Raw genomic sequence first — 13,185 nt, 5'->3', positions numbered from 1 at the left:
TGTTGAGCCACATACACTATTTTCACACTCAGGACAGCTGTCACTTGAAGCCGATGGTTATGACAGATGAAGAGCATAGATGTGAAGGTAATTGGTTACAGTGTGTATGCATGAATCTGCAGACTGAAGAAACAGGCAGTATTTAACTTATGAGCAAAACAGAAAAATAATTTGCACCCCTTGCATTGTAACATGGTTATATCCAGGACACTGAAATAAGAAGTTTCTCAAATTAAGATCCTTAATGAAATAGGCCCATAGACTCACAGATACATGCTCACACTAAAATTGCACATCTCTTTTTTCAACAAAGCAAAGATTAGTTGGAGAATTAGGCTGACGAGTTAAAACAAATAAAGGCATAAATAAATAAAATGTAATAAACCGAATTCAAAATGGTTTATTGAATGCAAAAACAGATTTTTCTGCTGTTTTAATACATATGATGGACACGTCTGAAGGAACCAATTCTGGGGCTTGTGGCTCCCCAATCAGTGTATCTTCTGTACTCTCCAGGTCTCAGATAAAACTGACGTCCCCTGTAGTTGGGCTCTTCATAGAACATCCAGTACCCATCTTGTATCTGAGCAGAGTGGATATCATGGTAACGAAATCTCTCATTGACATTATGACAATCTTCATTGAATTCCATCATCTGACCTCTGAAGTCTTCTTTCTCATAGATCCTGACTCTGAATGAACCTTGGTGCTGCCATAATAATATTAAAAATTACAATTCTTATAAATATCAATTATAATCCATTTCAGAATGTAGTATACAGTAAATATATAACTGAAATTTAATTATTTTAATGTTCACACTGTCTAATATTAAGGCATTCATTAGATGAGTTTTGTTCAAAAATGTATGAAATGTTAACATGTTGTATTTAAAGAGATCTTACTAAATAAAAATGGTTGCTACTTACCTGTGGGCTTAGGCGACAAGACCGAATGGAGTCATTGTAACCCATCCACTGCTGGAATTCAGGGTACTCTCCTCTATGTAGGAAATACTGGTGTCCTCTGTAGTTGGGGTGTTCATACAGGATCCAGTTCCCACTGTCTACACGAATGGAGTTACAGCGTCTAAAATATGAGGACATGTCTGGACATTCAGAGTTGCACTCATAGGAGCGACCCTGGAAGTTCCTGTCCTCGTAGAAAATGATCTGTAAAAACAAAATATATTCATATTTCAATATGTTTTTATAAACATTTACATTGCATGCAAAAAACAAGTTCTGTATAACACAAATTGTTCAGTCGGACTGTTGTCAGTTCTTTCTAAGAAAAATCAATAAATCACTGTTTAGTAATTGAATGGAAAAACATGTATATGATATTAGGGTTATCTTACCTTTCCCATGTTGTTGGTTTAAATGTGTTCTAGTGAACTGTGTATTCAGGGCATGCGGAAAGGGAGGTTTATATACACAATTTTTTTTCTGTAAGCAGAAGAATACTGACTTGTCGTTCTATGTGACTATTGTTCTTTTATGCTCACTGGCATTATTCCAAAGCTTTGCTTAGAATGCTAAAAAGCATTTAACCTAAACCTTTCACAACTACATGAATGGCCCCAATTATTGTGTTTTATCAACAGAGCATTTTCATTTAAAAGAGTCATTTAAATCTGAAACACCTACACCTGATCTTGTTGCTTCTACCATTTTCCAGTACACACTGTTCACACTGCGCACAATCCATGATAAACTATTTTTACCTTTTAGGATTTATGAAAATCTTCAGTATTTCTGTTATTCAAGTAACAATATGTTTTTCTAAATACCTGAAATGTTGGAACTTCACATATCAAAAGATCTCTTTAGACCGTCCACAATACACATTCTCAATGAAAGGTACAAGCAAAAAACAAGTCACTTCCCTACATCACAACACACAAAAGACTTCCATCCACAAATGCTTATTGTATCAGATATAAACCTTAAGAAATAATGCATCTCATCTAGCAAGTTTAAAAAAGAAACAAATTTCTTCCCCTGGTCTCAGAAATTAAAGATTTCCCTTACCAAAATATACACAATATCAAAAATAAGTGCATGTGCAATTATATAAATAAGCACCCTGCGCTATTTCTTTTAAATAATATTATACCAGAAGTTATTTATCAGTGATCCAGTCACACTTCTCCCCCCCTTGTCCATGCAGCAACCAGTGTGCCATGTCCAAACAATTTGGCTCCTGGTCCGCAGACAACTAGGGTTACCGGAGGATCCGGCTCTACCTGCCGAGACAGTCCATCCACATTGCTGTGAGCCTTTCCTTGCTTGTGAATTATGTCAAAGTCATAAATTTGAAGTGCAAGGCTCCAGCGCAACAAACGGCTATTTTCCCCTGAGGTGTGTTGTAGCCACTTTAAAGGATAATGATCAGTCACCATAGTAAAATGTCGTCCATATAAATAAGGTTGAAGTTTTTTCACTGCCCACACAATGGCCAAACATTTCTTCTTAATTGTTGCATAAAATTATTCCCAGTTTAGCACTTTTCTGCTCATATAGGCCACAGGGTGCTCATGCCCATCTGGCCCCACCTGGCTAAGTATTGCTCACAGTCCATACTGTGACTCGTCAGTTTGCACAATAAAGTCATTGTCATAGATTGGTGCCAACAGTACTGGAGCACGAACCAGGGCTTCCTTTAATGACTGAAATGCCAGCTCACAAGCGGGTGTCTAGCCAGCTACTTTGGGGAGTTTCTTCTTAGTGAGATCTGTCAGGGGCTTCGCTACAGTGCAAATGTTTGGGACGAAACATCGGTAGTACCCTCAGGTCCCTAAGAAGGCCAGTATATGTGTTTGGGTTGTGGGTCAGGGCCAGTCTCGAATGCCTCTACCTTAGCTGGTTCTGGCTGAACCCTACCTTCCCACACCATGACCCAAGTACTGCACCTCTAACATCCCTATTGGACACTTGTCTGCTCTGAAGGTCAAACATGCCCACTTAATTTTCTCTAGCACTTGCCCTACATGTTTTCAGATGATCCTCCCAGGATTTACTGAAAATGGCAATGTCATCCAAGTAGTCATGAGCAAAGCCTTTACACCCTTCCAGCAGGCAATCAACCACATACTGGAAGGTGGCTGGCACATTCTTCATTCCAAATGGCATGGACTTAAACTCGAACAGGCCAAATGGGGTGATGAATGCCGACTGTTCCTGAGCCTCGGTGATCAGCGGTATCTGCCAATATCCTTTGCTCAAGTCAAAGATGGAAATATAATTTGCTCCAGCTAACTCGTCTAACAGAGCATCATGGGGCAGGGGATAAGCATCAGACACGGTCAACTCGTTCAACCGGCGGTAGACTATGCAAAACCAAGTTGTCTTGTCCTTCTTGAGAACCAATGCAACGGTTGACGCCCACGGACTATGCGATGGTTGGATCACCCCTAACTCAAGTATTTTCTGTACCTCCTTGTATATACTTTCCTTGGCCTCTGGTAAAAAAATTATAAGCGGGTTGCCTAAATGACATATGCTCACCAGTGTCCATATGGTGCATTACCAAGGAAGTCTGACCGGACTTCCTACTGAACTGAGTCGCAAAGGGCCACAGCACTGCCTCAAGCTGCTCCCTCTAGCGGGCACTCAACTGCTCATCCCAGCATATTTCCTCTACACCACCTTCCACTCTGGCTTCTGGGAGGAGGTGAGGTAATGGGTAACTTCATGGTTCCTCAGTAAGTAAGCAGCAAACCACTGCTACTGACTCCACACGTTCGTGATATGCCTTCAACATATTTACGTGGTAGGTCCTCTGCCACCTACTGTTCCTATCAAATGACACCACATAAATGATGTAATCACGCATTTTGAGACTGTGTAAGGTCCAGCCCTGACAACCTGGAGCTTGTTTTGACATGTGGGCATCAGAACAAGGACCATCTACCCTACTTCAAACAATGTGGCACGCGTGCACTGATCATACCAAGTCTTCTGTTTTGCCTGCGCTTCTGCTAGGTTAGCATGCGCTAGTCCCATGAGATTCTCTCTAAACTTCATCACATACTTCACTACAGAGACATCTTGGGTAGGTAGGTCCCCTTCCCAAGACTCCCGGAACAGGTCAAGAAGTCTACGGACTCTGCGGCCATATAATAGTTCAAAGGGGGAGAAACCAGGAGATTCATGCGGCACCTCCCAATAAGCAAGCAGGAGGTGCGGCAGGCAGCGTTCCTAGTCCCCCCTCTGAAGTTACAAATGCCCGTAGCATGTACTTCAGCGTGCCATTGAACCACTCGCACAGTCCGGGGATGGTAGGGGGCAGTACGGATTTGCCGCACTCTGCACTTTGCCCAGAGACACTGGACCAGTTCACTCAAGATCTGTGTCCCTTGATCGGTTAGGATTTCACTAGGGAACCCTACTCTGCTAAATTCTCCTAGCAGCGCATCCGCTACCTTTTTCACAGATATGGAGGCTAGAGCTACAACCTCTGGATACTGGGTAGCGTAGTCCACCATGGTGAGGATATATCTCTTCCGCGATCTACTGGGCACAGGCTATTATGTCCACAGCCACTCTCTGAAAAGGTTACCTAATATTTGTCAAGGAACTGAAGGGAGCACGAGCACTGGGGAGCTTGAGATGCTGACACACATTACATGACATACAGTAGGCCCAGACGTCATCCGACATTCCAGGCCAGAAAAATTTCCTTGTCAGGCTCTTCAGTGTTTGGTCTCTTCCCTGGTGTCCAGCCATTGGGAATTCATGGGCAACTGACATTAGTTGTGCGTGAAAGCCCAGTGGTACCACCAGTTGAACTTGATCCCGGATTGGGCTATCCCCATCTACTTTCCTAACTACAAGGTACAACAACCATTTATGTCAGGTTACACTCCCCATCTCCATCGCTGGAAGGTTGCCAGAAGCCTGGCTCCTCATCCCTTCCAGTGAGGGATCAGAGAGCTGCTCTGCACTGAACACTTCCCTGTGGCCCTCACTATCGTCTAAGTCAGGATATGCTGCAGGGGGGATCTATGTTGGGGTTACTAGGGTCAGTAAAAGGGAGGTCACTGTTGTCAGCTATACTCACCACTGGAGCTGGCATACTGCTAAGGACAGGAGCCTCACCGGGCACCCCCACAAGATCAGGTTGGCAAGAGACAACATCCTCTGCGAAGCTAGGGGACATAGTCATTCCAGAGGCAAAGGGCTGGCTGTTTCTTGAAGAAAGAGCAGATGTGGTCTTTTCCTCTGGGCTGGCTGAAGTTGTGGTTGCAGGTGATGGCTGTGTTGTAGCAGCTGTGGTCTTTTCCTCTGGGCTGGGCTGTGCAGGTGTAGATCCTGAAGACTGTTGTTTAGCAGCTTGGCTCTGGGTAAAAGAGTTGAGAAATGCAGCCACAGTTCCACCCACAACATCTTTGCCTAAGATCACGTCAGTTGGGAGGCCATCCATAACGGCAATATCTCGTAACTCCTGGCTATCTCCCCAGTCCAGATAATCCCTTGCGACAGGCACATCTTTCTCCAGTCCATCTGCCACAGTAACTTTGGCAGTGCGACCAAGCAATACTGCAGCAGAATCAATAAGATGGGAACCCACAACAGTAATTGAAGTCCCTGAGTCTCTAAGTCATTCACCCTGCAGAGGTCCCACTTTGACCAGCTGCAAGTTTCTCCACATGCTTTTGCGGGCTCATTTTGACACACAGGTCACTCTCTCCGCTAAGTCACCTTTAGACAAGCTATACTCCATTGGGCTGACAGGGGTGGAAACAGTCTCTACTGGCTCACCTTCACCAGTTAAGCAAGTTAGTCGGGCCCCAGGACTCGGATTAGTGGCACGAGTCTGACCGGTTTTCCCGCAGTGGTAGCACTTCTTCTCCAACCTGGGCTCTGATGGTCTCTGATAACTCCCAGGGACAGGAAGGGGCTGTGGCTGGCAAATGGTACCCGAAAAGTTAGGTACTTGCATTTGGGGGTGAATAGAAGAGGGGTGTCCCCCTGATTGTACAGTCCATTGATGATGGCTGTGAGCCTGGCGCTTCTGCCAGTGTGGCCTCTTTGCCTTTGCGATCCAGCACCCATTCTGTCACCTCCAGTCTATTACCTCCTCCACGGTCTGAGCACCTGGTCAGTGCAACCACTTCCTGGCAAACTCCCGTAGCAACTTGGTAAACTCCTCATGGGTGGCATGGAAGTTCTTGGTAAGGTCCTGGATCTTCAGACAATAGGTCTCTGTGGTAATAGTGAACCATTTAAGGAGTGCCCTTTTCACTATATCATAGTCTGCACAATCCCTTGTAGGCTCCCCATGGTAAGCCTCCACTGCACATCCTTGCAGTGTGGGCACCAGATGCTTAACCCATTCCTCTCTGGGTACAGCGTGTAGCCTGCAGGTCCTTTCAAATACCTGCAGGTGCTCATCAATATTCCCAACACAGTCCTCAAATTTAAGGCAAGGTAGAAGTGACAGTCCTGATCCTCTAGGCGGCGCATTCCTCCTGGACTGAATTGCTGGTGCCCTTCCCTCAAGGTGCCATGCCTCGATGACCTGTGCTCGCTCAGCTGCAAATGCATTTTTCCCTAAGGTCACCAGCTGGATCTTTAGCCCGGCAGACATGCGCTCATCATAGGTCAGAGGGGCTGATTGTGCGGGTGCAGTCTGCTGGGTAGAGGTCGCTGCACGCTGTTTAGCAGGGATTTCTGCTGTCTGGGTGTTTTGGGTTACCTTGCTCCCAGTTGTCAACTGGGCCGCCTCCTTGACCGCTGCCGCCATCAGTTTCCTCCATCAGGATACCATGCTATCAGTCCCATTCCCTCAGCGCCTCTCTCATCTCCACCCTGTTTGGCGAATGGCTGATGTCAATGCCCATGGCAATGCACAGAGTCTCGAGGTCCACCCTGGACACGTTGGTGTAATCAGACATCCTGTGCGTTCTCCTGGCTACAGTTCTTCCTCTCCTGTATAACTTGGCTCTCCCGACTGGTGCAGGAAAAGCCATCTGCGGTTATTCCACTGCTTGCCATCAGAAATATGTGACAGGATGTACCACCTATGCCACCGTGCCTGTTGTTGCTGGGAACCGGCTGAGCATACTTTGCCACCGTCCTCTTTCGCTTTTCTGAATACGCTCCTCCTGCCGCAGTAGGAGTAGCCTGCTGCCACCACTGGACTCCTTTATGGCATCCATAACTACGTTCCTTCTGGGTAACTGTCACTGCTAGTGTACTCCTGTGCTGGTACACTTGGGCTGGTACCCCTGACTGCTTACTATGGATCAGGGTGCTGTGGATGGATCCCCCCTGGCCTTTTACACTGGCCAGAGCTGCTGGGTAGCGGCAAAGCGGTGATACTGGAGAGCTGGGTCCAAACCTCAGAAACAGCTGGAGGACAGATTAGATTTATGGTCTAATCTGTAGGTCACATTATTACAGCACTATTGAAGAAGTTGTCAAGCAGTGTCTTGAAGCAAAGAGTGATGTTTATTTCGCTCAAGTGTCCTGATAAGGACAGATCCACTGATTAAAGGTATCAGTGGTCAGGTCAGATACATCATCAGAATGCTACATTTTGTTTTACAAGGGATCTCTTTTTATACAGTTTTAGACAAAGTCTGACAGGCTATTTTAAGAATCAGGATGCAATTTGGTAATCCAAACATGGATTTACATGCAAGGCAAAGCTTACAATATTTCCGCTTATCTGTGATATCCTAAAATCTTGCTGTGATTTCCTGCATTTTACAGTGGACGTCTGACAGCAAGTTTAATTACCCATTCCTTTGCCTTCAGGTGCTAGACTCTCACACATCAAAAGGTCTAATTAGTATAGATCATTTCTTTAAACAGTTGTAGAATACACATTTTCTTCAAATAAAAGAATTCCCCAAGAACAGTTGCAAACCATATACAAAAGACTTTCTAAACAAACGCCTATTTTATCACACATATACACCAGAAATAATGGATTTCCTCTAACAAGGTTAAAACTGAAAAAAATAATTTTCTCCCCTGGTGTCAGAAATAAAGATTTCCTATATCAAAACATATACAATATAAAAAATAAGTGCATTGGCAATAATATAAATAAGCGCCCTGCTCTTTTTCCTTTAAATATATTTATACCATTAGTCATTTAGAAAAGTGATCCAGTCACACAGGGCTAGGGAAATGTTATCTGCCCCACGGAGAACATGGACGGCTCCATTATACGTTTTTGGAAAAAAATATGGCATGAGGTCCCTGTTGCTGAATCGTTAGATATTTATCTTTATTCTATTGAACATGTCAGGATTAATATATATATATATATATATATATATATATATATCTGTGCAGATATATCTTGCATGTCTCCCCTATATGTCTGCAAATATATTATATCAGGATTGCAATTGGTTGGCTCATAAACTTAAAGGGTGAAATTACTAACTAGTCCAATCGTACATTATATAAATACTTTAATCACGTATGTGATTATGACTGGCTCATGTGTTTTTAAAAGGGAAAAGTACTCTATATCAATACGGTCCAAGAAATATATACATGCAATAATAAATATACAATAAACACAGATATATTAGCTTGGCTCATTGACTATGCTGAATTTATGTCTCCAAACCTTTGCAATCTGACATATATATATTCCATAGGAGATTTTTGAAGGAATGGAAATCTTTTGGATGAAAATAACCATAAATGCTAGCGTGTTAACAAACCCCGGGGTTCGGAGTATGAGATGAATTGAATAGAGCCCAGTACAAAGTTACCTGACGCGTTTCTCAGCTGTGATAGGCTGATTCAATAGAGGCAAGTAATCACGTCTCGTATCCAGTAGTGTTTAGACACAATAAGATGCAGTCATGTGACTCTAACATATCTAATCAGATGAATGCAAAAGAAAATGTAGTCATGTGATACCGATGTGTCCAATCAGTTAGATTAAAACTAAAATGATTGTGTCAATATGTTTAGCCCAATAGAACGGCACTTAAGAATATCAATATATAAAGCTCTGTATAGATATATCTTATACGTCTCACCTATATGTCTGCAAATATATTATGTCAGACTTGCAATTGATTGGCTCAGAAATTTAAAGGGCAAAATTACTGACTAGTCCAGGCACACATTATATAAACACATTTATCGCGCATATGCATTTGAATTGCTCATGTGTTTTTAAATGGAAAAAAAAATCTTATCACGGTCCAAGAAAAATATCCAAGCAATAATAAATTTACAATATACACAGATATATTACCTTGGCTCATTGTCTATGCGGAATTTATGTCTCCAAATCTTTGCAATCTAACATATATATATTTGTATGCAGTTTTGACATATATCTATATTTTGAATGGTTCCAAAAGGAATTTAACATTGAAACTTAGCTCTATTTTACTAACATTTATTTACCACTATACAATTTACAAAATATTAAAGCACAGCGATAATAAGTCTTCTAATTACTTGTACTTCCTTAACTACATAACAAAACAAGACTATGTAACAAAACACTAAACATTAATATACATATTGTATGATGCAACAATAATATGAGAGTGATATATATATATATATATATATATATATATATATATATTAAATTTAGAGTCCGTCAATCTCTTCCATCTTATCCAACTTCCTCTCTTTGTGCACTTCACTTATTGTACTCCTTACTCAAATGATCTAACTTCATACTGTAACATATTCCCAAGGAAGTGAAGAGTGAGTCGTAAAAGGTGTATTTAATGTAACTAAGTTTAGTATAATGATTGTGCAGCCGTCCTTGCAATAATTTGACTCAATGTGACAAAGAGGAATAAACATGAGGGCCCTGATTCATTAAGGAAAGTTAAGCAAAAGTAAGTAAGTAAGGCAAAACCATGTTGCATTGAAGGGCAGAGAAATTTTAAAATGTGATGGTAGATTTATATTTGGGGTATTTTTGTCCAAGATCAACCTTAAATTTCAGTGTACAAATACGCTATCAAGTAATTGTATATTACATAAAAAAACAGACAGTATTTTCCTAATGTTTAAAATAATAAACCTATTTGCACCCCTTCAATTGCAATATGAGTAAGAAAACGTACTCAATTTTTTGCTTAACTTTTGTTAATGAATCAGGTCCGAGATGTCAATATCAGTTCAATATAATTTGGTCTAATTATTTGTACAAATTATTCTCAAAGCAATTTAATCTTCAGCTGACAAGAACGGAGGCTATAAACAAAGGATTTCTCTTTTCTTCACTAATAGTCCTATGATGTGTAAATAGCCCTTTTGCCTCTTGTTATATGGGTGCAATTGATATCCCTGCTTTTGTTTTATATACAGAGTTATTGAGTTTCTAACTAAATGTAAGCTGCATGTACCAAAGATTATGGCCTGATCTGGTAATACTTTTTTCTAGCAACATTACATTTATTGTGAATCAGACATACAGGGGGGTATTCAATTGTTTCTTTTAACACGCTAAAACAAAAAAAAACGAGCGCTCGAAAAAAACTTCATATTATACAGTAATTTTGCGCGCATAAACAGTTAATACGGTACTTACTCGCTGCCAGCGGGCTGAATTTCAGCTCGCTGCTCAGGGAGCTGCGAGATGAAATTTAGCGAGTAATTACCGTATTAACGGTAATATTTTTAGAGCGCTCGTTTGTTTTAGCGCGTTAAAAGAAACAATTGAATACCCCTGACAGACTTGTATTATTTAAACAATTACCTATTTGATTAATTTATGCATAAAACTATATCTTAACACTTTTATTTCTTACTATAAGCTATATCTATGTAACATTATCTATAATATTCTATTTCAACAATTACCCTTACTTCTACTATCTGCTACATTATTTTATTAAAACAATTACCTATATAGTAACATCCCTCATTAAATTCCTGTTGAGCCACACACATCATTTTCACACTCAGGACTGCTGTCACTTGTAGCCAATGGTTATGACAGATGAAGAGCACAGATGTGAGGGTAATTGGGAACAGTGTGTATGCATGAATCTGCAGACTGATTGAGACTTCAGTTGCTGGCAAAATTCCAAATGATATTGTATTGTTTGAAATTTTGTGTAGGGATGTGCACCGGCGACTTTTGGTGTCTCGTGTTTTGTGTTTTGGGTTCGGATTTGTTTCGCAAAACACCTGCCGAAAGGTTTTGGTTCGGATTTAAGGTTTTTGAAAAAAGCATAAAAAGTTAAAAAATCAAGTTTTTGGGCTTATTTTCACTCCTACGCTATTATTAACCTCAATAACATTCATTAACAAACATTTCCACTAATTTACAGTGTATTCTGAACACCTCACAATATAGTTATTAGTCCAAAACGTTGCAACGAGGTATCTTTCTGGACTGCGTAGTGGAGTGGTCCCCACAATATAATAAGAAAACCATAAACTGGTCTTTATCGCACCAAAAAATGTACCTGGACTGCGTAGAGGAGTGGTCACCACAATATAATTTAAAAACCCTGAACTTGTATGATTCGCACCAATAAATGTATCTGGACTGCACAGAGGAGTGGTCACCACAATATAATTTAAAAACCCTGAACTTGTATGATTCGCACCAATTAATGTATCTGGACTGCGTAGAGGAGTGGTCACCACAATTTAATTTAAAAACCCTGAACTTGTATGATTCGCACCAATAAATGTACCTGGACTGCGTAGAGGAGTGGTCACCACAATATAAATTCAAAACCCTGAACTTGTATGAACCGCACCAATAAATGTATCTGGACTGCGTAGAGGAGTGGTGTCACGGTCGTCTGAATTTCTTGATCCGATTCGGGACCCTTGGGACTAGCTGGAGCAGGAGTGAAACAGAACTTAGCAGCCTGGATGAACTTCTTGCTCATGTTCGTGCTGATTGTAGAATATAGCAAGGGAATTAGCAGTCTGGAAATGTAGACAGGAACACTGCACTTGTAATGCAGTCAGGAACACTGCACTTGTAATGCAGTCAGGAACACTGCACTTGTAATGCAGTCAGGAACACTGCACTTGTAATGCAGTCAGGAACACTGCACTTGTAATGCAGTCAGGAACACTGCACTTGTAATGCAGTCAGGAACACTGCACTTAGGAGTGCAGACAGGATTACTGCACTTGTAATGCAGTCAGGAACACTGGAGCCAAGAACTATCCTCTGGAGAGAAGTGTGTTGTTCTGGCAATGAACAGATCACAGCAGCAGGTTTAAATAGGATGTCCCAAACAACTATTGGCTGATCAGTTCATGTGATCACAGCTTCTGAATCTGGTTGGTTTGGAGTGATCACCTGACTGCATCCAAGATGGCCGCGCCCATGCTGCAGGACAGACAGTATGTGTTTGTTTACAAATAAAGGTGTGGAGAACGGGAATGCTGCAGATGACCAGAAGGGACCCAGGTAGCCGTGATATGACAGCGGCGGATGAGGTAAGTGCGGCTAAGATCCCGATTTGTGACAGTACCCCCTCCCTTACGAGTGGCCACTGGACACTTAGATTGGGGCTTAGTTGGAAACTTGCGGTGAAATTTTTTGATGAGAGATGGAGCATGGACATCAGAAGCTTTGATCCAGGCCCTCTCTTCTGGACCATAGCCCTTCCAGTCGACTAGATATTGTAAGGTTTTATGTCGAAACCGAGAGTCCAAGATCTCTTTAATTTCATATTCGTCACCATGTTCAGTCTGCACTTCAGGAGAAACCAGTTTGGGTGTATAAAACCGATTTAGCACCAGTGGTTTTAAGAGAGAAATATGGAAGGTGTTGGGTACCTTGAGGTAAGATGGTAGATGTAATTTGTAGGACACTGGATTGATGACTCGGGAGATGTTAAACGGTCCAATAAAGCGAGGAGCGAATTTCATAGATGGAACTCTGAGGCGTAGATTGCGAGTAGACAGCCAGACTCTGTCTCCGGGTTTCAAGCTTGGAATGGCTCGTCGCTTTTTGTCGGCCTGAATTTTGTAGCGTTGGGACGCTTTAAGTAGAGATTCCCGTACCTGGCGCCAGTGGCCTGAAAAATTCTTTAGGAAAACTTCAGAGGCAGGTACTGAGGCTGTAGGAAGTGGAGTAAACAAGGGTACCCTGGGGTGTAGGCCATAGACCGTATGAAATGGAGTGGAAGCAGAGGATTCGTGATAATGATTATTATGAGCAAATTCTGCCCAAGGAAGCAGATCTACCCAGTCGTCTTGA

At 41.8% G+C, this 13,185-nt stretch overlaps 1 protein-coding gene across 2 annotated transcripts; it reads right to left on the bottom strand.

Moving 5' to 3' along the window:
* Window positions 1-404: 404 nt before the first annotated feature.
* Window positions 405-1,369, bottom strand: LOC142104030 (gamma-crystallin-3-like). 2 transcript variants are annotated; one of them, XM_075188480.1, is made up of 3 exons: window positions 1,361-1,369; window positions 926-1,172; window positions 405-702 (listed from the first exon to the last, which is right to left on the bottom strand). In XM_075188480.1, exons 1-3 carry the CDS (start codon window positions 1,367-1,369, stop codon window positions 434-436), a joined length of 525 nt encoding a protein of 174 aa, XP_075044581.1. In that variant the 3' UTR covers window positions 405-433. The 2 variants fall into 2 exon arrangements, with proteins under 2 accessions (XP_075044581.1, XP_075044573.1); XM_075188472.1 differs by having other exon boundaries at window positions 405-709; window positions 930-1,172.
* Between the last annotated feature and the right edge of the window lie 11,816 nt (window positions 1,370-13,185).

The sequence above is a fragment of the Mixophyes fleayi genome, chromosome 1 (assembly GCF_038048845.1).
Source record: "Mixophyes fleayi isolate aMixFle1 chromosome 1, aMixFle1.hap1, whole genome shotgun sequence".
NCBI lineage: Eukaryota > Metazoa > Chordata > Amphibia > Anura > Limnodynastidae > Mixophyes > Mixophyes fleayi.
This window is presented reverse-complemented; position numbering and strand designations above follow the sequence as displayed.